A 7,879-nucleotide genomic window follows, 5' to 3' on the forward strand; every position below is an offset into this window, starting at 1 on the left:
TGTCTTGTCTGATCTCATCTTATCTCATCTTATCTTATCTTGTCTTATCTCATCTTATCTTGTCTTATCTTATCTTGTCTTATCACATCTTATCTTGTCTTGTCTTGTCTGATCTCATCTTATCTTGTCTTATCTTATCTTGTCTTATCACATCTTATCTTGTCTTATCTCATCTTATCACATCTTATCTTGTCTTATCTTGTCTTGTCTTATCTTATCTTGTCTTATGTTGTCTGATCTTGTCTTATCTCGTCTTATCTCATCTTATCTCGTCTTATCTCATCTTGTCTGATCTTATCTTCCGAAATCCCGCCGGCGACTCACCGACGGCGTCGGCGCCCAGCTTGTGCAGCATGCGGCACTCGGCGATGGTCTCGAAGGACGGGCCGCCCAGCACGCAGTACACGCCCTCCTTCAGGAAGTCGCTGTAGCCCAGCTCCTGCCCTACGTCCAGGGCCAGCTGCTGCAGCTCGCGGTCGTACGCATCCGACATGCAGGGGAAACGCACGCCGAAGCTGCGGGGAGGCGGAGAGAGGAGGCGGCGAGTGAAGGAGGAGGCGTCGGGCTTCAACGTTAAGCATTTCGATGTATTTCTTTAAAAAAAAGCCGTACCGCTCGTCGTTGGGCCCGGCCAGCGGGTTGTTGCCGGCGAAGCCCGGCATGTTGAGGTGGTCCTTCATGATCATGATGTCGCCCACCTTGAAGTCCTGGTTCAGGCCCCCGGCGGCGTTGGTCAGCATCACCGTCTCCACGCCCATCAGCTTGAAAATACGCATCGGCAACGTGATCTGTGAACGCAGTTTAGAATTCATGAGCAAAAAGAGATTTTTTTTTTTAAGGGTTTTCTGTTAAATGGAATAACAATTGTCTGCAAATTATGTAAAAAAAAAAAAAACATTTTAAAATACAATTTAGATGATTATGGTTTATGTGGATATTCTTTTAGACGTTTCCTCTTAATGGATTTTTCCGCTTTAGTCATTTTGTTGTTCCAATTTTTACAGCAACATTTACTTTCATCCCCATTTTTCCCTTGTTTCTCATATAATCATTTTTCCATTTTCCTTTTCCATTTTTTTAAAATTATTAAAAAAGATTTCTTCTTTTTCCCATTTTTTTTTACTATACCCATTTTTTTAATATAATTTTTGTATGTTAGCAATTTTTTTTTCTTGCTAAGATTTTTTCCTTTACCCACTTTCTATTTTACTTTTATTACACTTTTTTTTTTTTTTACATTTTTCTTCATTTCCCCCTTTTTTCTATTTTCTCTTCTCAATTTTTTCTTGATCTCCGGCTTGTCTCCTTTTTCAATTTTTTTATAATTTTTTTTTCTTCTTTTCCCCTTTTTAAATTTTTTACTTTTGCTCATTTTTATTGATCCCCTTTTTTGTTCTTTTCTATTTTCCATTTTCTTTCTTTTTTTTAAATACATTATTTTTATATTCTTTTTTTGAATTTTTTTCTTGATTCCCTATTTTCCTCTATTCAGTTTTCCCATCCCCCCTTTCTAAACTAAATTGTTCTTTTCCTGCAATTTTAATCAATCTTTTTGCATATTTTTGTTTTTTTTCCACCTTTTTCCCCTCATTTTCAGCAAATCCATCCCCATTGTTGCTGTTTTCGCCACCACGGAGCACAAATTAAACAAAAAGATTAATAAAAAATACCCTGCCGGCTTCGCTGAGCCGCTGCGGCGGAGCTGAGGAGCCACATGTTTCTGATGAAGACGTTATGTAACTCGGCGCCGCGGAGCGGAAAATCCACAGATTTCACGGAAAACGAGGTCAAGGAGCGGGTGAACGCATGAGAAAGTACTCACACACACGCACACACACACACACACACACACACACACACACACACACACACCTTCTGGATGGGGTAGCCCTCGTACAGGTGGAAGCGGCCTTGCATGCAGACGCAGGGTCGTCCCTTCAGGGTGCCGAACACCAGCCGCCCGGCGTGGCCGTGCACTGTGGTGGCGGGGGGGAAACAGGAAGTCAGTACAGGCGGGACGCCGGCGGGGGGGCGTGCAGGCGGCGGGGGGGGGGGGGGGGGGGGGGGGGGCGTGCGAGTCTCTCACCCGTGCTCTGGGGGAAGTTGGGGATGTCCTTGTAGTTGAAGGCCACCTGGTCCTTCACCATGTCGGCCAGGCCGCCCATCCCCGAGCCGCACACGATGCCCACCGTGGGACGGACGTCCGTCTGGGCCATCAGCCAGTCGGCCGTGGCCTTGCAGTCCTCGTAGCTGAAGCTGGGGGGGGGACAGGGAGGGGGGGGGGGGGTCAGGAGGTCACATTGAGTTAAGTGCAGTGGGATCGCTGAGTCAGCATCACACACACACACGCATATCAATTTCTTTTCTTACTGGATTGTTTTTAGTTTTTATTTTTACTTATTCTATTTCCTTGTTTAGATATTTACACATGTTTGCATATTTTATTTTAATTCTTTAATTTTATAATTTCTGCACCTTTTTTACCTTGAGCTGTAAGTTTGTGTTACAACAGGAATAAAGTTCTAGTTCTTCTTCACACACACACACACACACACACGCACACACGCACACACACAGATTCTGCAATCTGAATGCGCCATCAGATTAAAAAATTGACATAAAATCACAAATAATGCAAACTAATTCCTAAATTCACTACAAAACATGTAAAAAAAAAAAAATTCAAAAAATTATACATCAGTATGAATTTCATTAATGCCAACTGCGCATGCGCGGGTCTTTGTTGGCACCCCGCCAAACATCCATGTGGCTTCTTTCTCTCTTTTTTTTTTTTTCACCCCACCTCTTTTCTCCCGCTGCACGAGGAGCCTCATGGAAAAGACAAGAGAGAGAGAGAGAGAGAGAGAGAGAGAGAAAACTTCATGTACTCACCCTTTGTTACCTTCTGGAAACATGCTGGAAAATGTACTTTTAACAAGTCAGAGGAAATGTTTTAAAAAAAATTTAAAAAGTGTAGTTTTTAAGCTCCAAAGCTTGAAAAGTTTAAAAAAAAAGCAAAACAAAAGTTCTTGTTGGGAGTTTCTGGGACTTTTCTTTAAAGTCCTCTTGTCGTGGTCTGAGGGAAACCGGGGCAGCTGCCGGGGTTATTATAGCCCCCCCCCCCCCCCCGGGACACGCCCCCCTCCCTCCCTTGCGTCACACGAACGCCGCGTTCTCATTGGCTGCGGGGACACACCTTCCAAACAGTGGCGGAGGAGCAGGCCCCGCCCCCTTCCCGTTCACTGGAAGTGCTTCACCGTCATGGCAGGGCAGGTAAACACACACACACACACACACACACACACACACACACACACACACACACACACACACACACACTTCATACATCCGTCCATTATCAGCTGGTCAATGATCAATCGGCTGATTTTAAGACTCCATGAATGTTTCCAAACATGTTGTTCTGTTCTACTTTGTTCAAGTACACACGTTGCTCAGACACTTTTTTTAAATACTTTGACGTTTCGCCCCCCCCCCCCCCCCCCCCCCAGAGAGATTCGATCACACAAAAACAAAAACAAACAGAACAACTCAACTTTACAAATAGAAGTGAAATATATAGATTAAATACAGTAATACATAAATAAATAAACAATATTATAAAAATTCCCAGGGAGAAATTCTTGAAAACATTTGTATTTTTTAAAAAAATGGAATAAAATCAAAATATTTATAGTTATCAAATAGATAAAACATCAATAATCAATAATATTATTAATTAAATATATTTAAAAAAATAACAAAACTAATGAGATTATTTAAAACAACAGCAACTTGATTAAATAAACACAACAAACAAACACAAAAGAGCAAATCAAAGCTAAAAATAATGAATGAATTAACTAAAGAACGCCTAAAAAGGATGAAACCTAAGTATTTACTCTCCTCCACCTCAACAATTCATCATTTTATACCCCAGTGGTTATTTGTCTTCATATTTACAAAAACAACCCAAAAACATATAGAAATGAATAAATAATTCAGCTCTCAGTCCGACGTAATTCAACCTTCATTGTATTTTCAGGCACTTCAAAGGGAAACTGCGTCGATTTTGTGTCTTTTTGTTTTGAAAAGTTTTGCATTTCTCTCGTTTTTGGCGACTTTTCAGATTAAAAGTTGAACCACTGCTCGTGTGATCGATTCGTAAACTGACTGCAGTTGTTGTTAAGTTATTCCTCATAAAGCTGCAGAATATAACCAGTCATTCTCTCTTTTTTTTTTCTTTTTCTTTGATCTGACCTACTTTAGTTGCCCTGACGTCGCCACGTTGACAAACTGCCAACAAACTGCCCTCATTTTTATGGATTTAAAAAGTTCTATCAATATTGAATCCTCATACGTCGCGAACATTTTAACGTACACGTCGAAGTATAAAGCAAACATGAAGGTCGAAACTCACGTGAACCTGTCAGTCAACACTGAGGGCGAAATTATAAAAAAAAACAAAATGCAGTTTTCTTGTTTCTTCTTTGTTATGATATTTATATATGTATATAACTTTTCGAAAACACTACATTACAACACATTTTCTAAAAATGTTGTCGGCCCGTCTCCTTGTAGACGGCGGAAAAGCTACAACTTTTTTTTTTTTTTTACGTTTCAAGTAAAAACTCATAAATGTTTTGCGTTTACATGTCAGGCCACTAGAGGGTGTCGTTGTTCGTTTTTGTACACTAGGTTATAAATGTAAAAAAAAACTGTACGCGGATATTCTAGTGGACAGACGACCAGGTTGGACTTTTATTACGGTGACTGTCAAAATAAAAGCACCAAGTCCCAGGAGATTGTCTCTACTGAGCATGTGCAGAAGAACTCGTCGCATTCGCAGCGTTTCTGCTATCGACTGAGCAAATATTTACAAAAAGTGTGAGATGGGACTTTTTTTTTTCTCTCTCCAAAATAAAATGTCACAGTACGACGTGTGTTTTGATTCGGCTGCCTGTTAAAACTCTTTTATTGACGCGTGTTCGGGATCTGTTTCCAAGGTGGAACTTTTACGAGTGAAAACGCCATTTTCTAAAAATGTCTCCTTGTAGACGGCGGAAAAGCTACAATTTTTTATTTTTTTTTTGCAACGTTTCAAGTAAAAACTCATAAATGTTTTGCGTTTACATGTCAGGCCACTAGAGGGTGCCGTTGTTCGTTTTTGTACACTAGGTTATAAACGTAAAAAAAAAACTGTACGCGGATATTCTAGTGGACAGACGACCAAGTTGGACTGTTACTACGTTGACTGTCAAAATAAAAGCACCAACTCCCAGGAGAATATTGACGGGGGAAACAATGTTGTGATCGTCTCTACTGAGCATGTGCAGAAGAACTCGTCGCATTCGCAGCGTTTCTGCTATCGACCGAGCAAATATTTACAAAAAGTGTCGTTTTCACACCGAGATGGGACTTTTTTTTTTTTCTTCTCTCTCTCCAAAATAAAATGTCCATCGTAGCAGAAGCTCTGACGCAATGAGTGACTGACGGCGTGTTTGTGAAATCTGCTCCGTTATTAATTATCACGGTACGACGTGTTTTGATTCGGCCGCCAGTTAAAACTCTTTTATTGACGTGTGTTCGGGATCTCGAGCTATAAAGTCATAAATAAGCTCTTATCGCATTTGTCTCGTTTGTACTCGAGAGTAGCGTGTGAACACACACACACACACACACACACACACACACAGTCATGAGAACAGTCACCTGGTCTGAACGTCCTGTGATCGACGTGACAAAGGAAGTGATTCAAGGGTGTGAGGAAGAGCTGAGGAAGACTTAGAACTCGACATTAAGTACAACTAGGTTGTGTAAAAAGTCGACTGCAGTTAAAAATTAATAATAAAATAATAAAAAATAAATAAACATTTCCTCCATGAGCACCTTTCAGGTAGTTGAACTTCGTCCCAGACCAACACCGATTACCGAAAACATTCTGGCTTAAATAGTGTTGAGACGAGTTTTAAAAGAGTCGTCTTCACGGGGAAATGTGTCCGAGGGGGGGGGGAGGGGACGGGACCCAGTACAGAGCCCTGGGGGACACCGGGGGACGTTTTAACTGCCTGGTCGCAATAATTTAGAATTCAAGTCAACAAGTCCCTCTGGTGAAAACCTGCTTTTAAGTGTATTTTCTGCCCTTTCATCTTCTTCAAAGTGGCTCGTTTTCTTGTTTTAACCTCAGAGCAGTGACGTCGTCATAGCGACTGGTCATGGTCTTGACTTGGTTCCTTAGGGTCTTGGTCTTGGGATACCCCGGTCTCGGTTTATATAGTCTCGGTTCCTTAAGGTCTTGGGATACCCCGGTCTCGGTTTATATAGTCTTGACTCCTTAGAGTCTTGGGATACCCCGGTCTTGGTTCCTTCGAGTCTTGGTCTTGAGATACCCCCGGTCTCGGTTTACATAGTCTTGGTTCCTTAAGAGTCTTTGGTCTCTGACCTTCAAAGTCTGGGTCTTGGGATGTTCTGGTCCTGGTTTTAACAGTATAGGCCCCTTTTCGCAGGGCTACAGACCCTGGATCAGGTCGGATCTGACAGGAGTCAGTTCTGGGGGTGGAACCGGAGCGTCTCTGTTTATTTTTCAGTGCGACGACACACAGAAACTGACCTGATTCACGAGCACAAGCTCAGGGCCATGGTGGGGGGGGGGGGGGGGGTACTAAAGACCTTGATATACCCACTGTCATTGAAAAAGAAACAAGAGTAGACCCTTTAATATAACTTCATATGTCTTAAAAAAAAAAAAGAAAGAGAATCACCTGAGCGATTGCCCCACAAACGTTACATAAAGCCTTTGTTGGTATTGCAGAACAAATCCCGGCGGTTACGTAACGTCAATCGATGGACGAGTTAAAGGATCCCTACCCTCATTAAACAGCCTTCAAACACTTCCCGTGGCGAGAACCGTTACGCAACGCGGCGCAGAGTAAATATTGACACGGCCGAGACTCCTGCGCGACTGCGGAGGTAAAGACGGCCTCGGCATCGGGGGGGGTTTAGGGTACGTCAATGTCCGCCGAGTCGCCAAAACACCGACCGACCGTCCGCGCCACGCCGGTACCGCGCATCCCGTCGGACTTTGACTTGTTGTTCGGCGCGCGTCCGTCGGCCTGGCCGCGCGTCGCCGCGACCCGACGGCAGTGGGGGACGGCTGTTAACTCAGCCTGATAAGAAGTCTTTGACCCGACGACCTCCTCGCCACCGCCAACGCCGCCGCCGCTCCACCTCCGCGTTTCGCCTTCGGTTCAGCCAATGAGGCGCGAGACTGGAGCCTGACCGTCCATCCCTCCGCTCAATTTTGTATTTTTTTTTCAAATGCGTGCGTCAATAAAAACTTCCTCTGAAGACCGTCGGACGTTAAGTCCGTCGACACAAACGTCGTTTCCATGGCAACGACTTCAAGTTTCGGGTTTAAAACACCAAAAAATTCTCAGCGCTTCGGGCGTCCGTTTACATTGCAACACTGAACGTGCAACTTTCTGGAAACGGCTCCCACGGTGGAACTTTTTGAAAATGCTCAGGTCATGTGAGGCAGGAAAGGCTGTAAACACTTTTTTCTACACCTCAGTAGATGTACAGTAACAACAATGGCGGCCGGCGGCTGTATGGAACTGGGGTGAAATGCAATGTTTTTGAAAAAGCTCACTTCCTCTGGACAAACATTTCGACTTTTTCTCAATGGAAATGTGGGAAAACCACTTTTTGAAAAGGTTTCATCTACGTGGAAATGAGGGGGGGAAACAATGCAAGCTTTGGAAAATGCTCTGACAGCGTCTCCATGGAAACGGGGCAAAATTCCAATTTTGGAAAATGTTCACACTCCATGGACACAAACGAAAAAAAGCAACTTTTTGAAAATGCTCGGACTCCATCGCCATGG

At 43.2% G+C, this 7,879-nt stretch overlaps 1 protein-coding gene across 1 annotated transcript; it reads right to left on the reverse strand.

Moving 5' to 3' along the window:
• Positions 1-324: 324 nt before the first annotated feature.
• Positions 325-2,992, reverse strand: LOC308148444 (purine nucleoside phosphorylase-like; the record flags this gene model as incomplete). Its single annotated transcript, XM_080521909.1, has 5 exons — positions 2,893-2,992; positions 2,087-2,256; positions 1,873-1,976; positions 613-788; positions 325-515 (listed from the first exon to the last, which is right to left on the reverse strand). Coding segments are annotated over exons 1-5 (664 nt in total), but the record flags the coding sequence as incomplete, so codon positions are not given.
• Between the last annotated feature and the right edge of the window lie 4,887 nt (positions 2,993-7,879).

Source organism: Blennius ocellaris (assembly GCF_963422515.1).
Source record: "Blennius ocellaris genome assembly, contig: SCAFFOLD_411, whole genome shotgun sequence".
NCBI classification, from domain to species: domain Eukaryota; kingdom Metazoa; phylum Chordata; class Actinopteri; order Blenniiformes; family Blenniidae; genus Blennius; species Blennius ocellaris.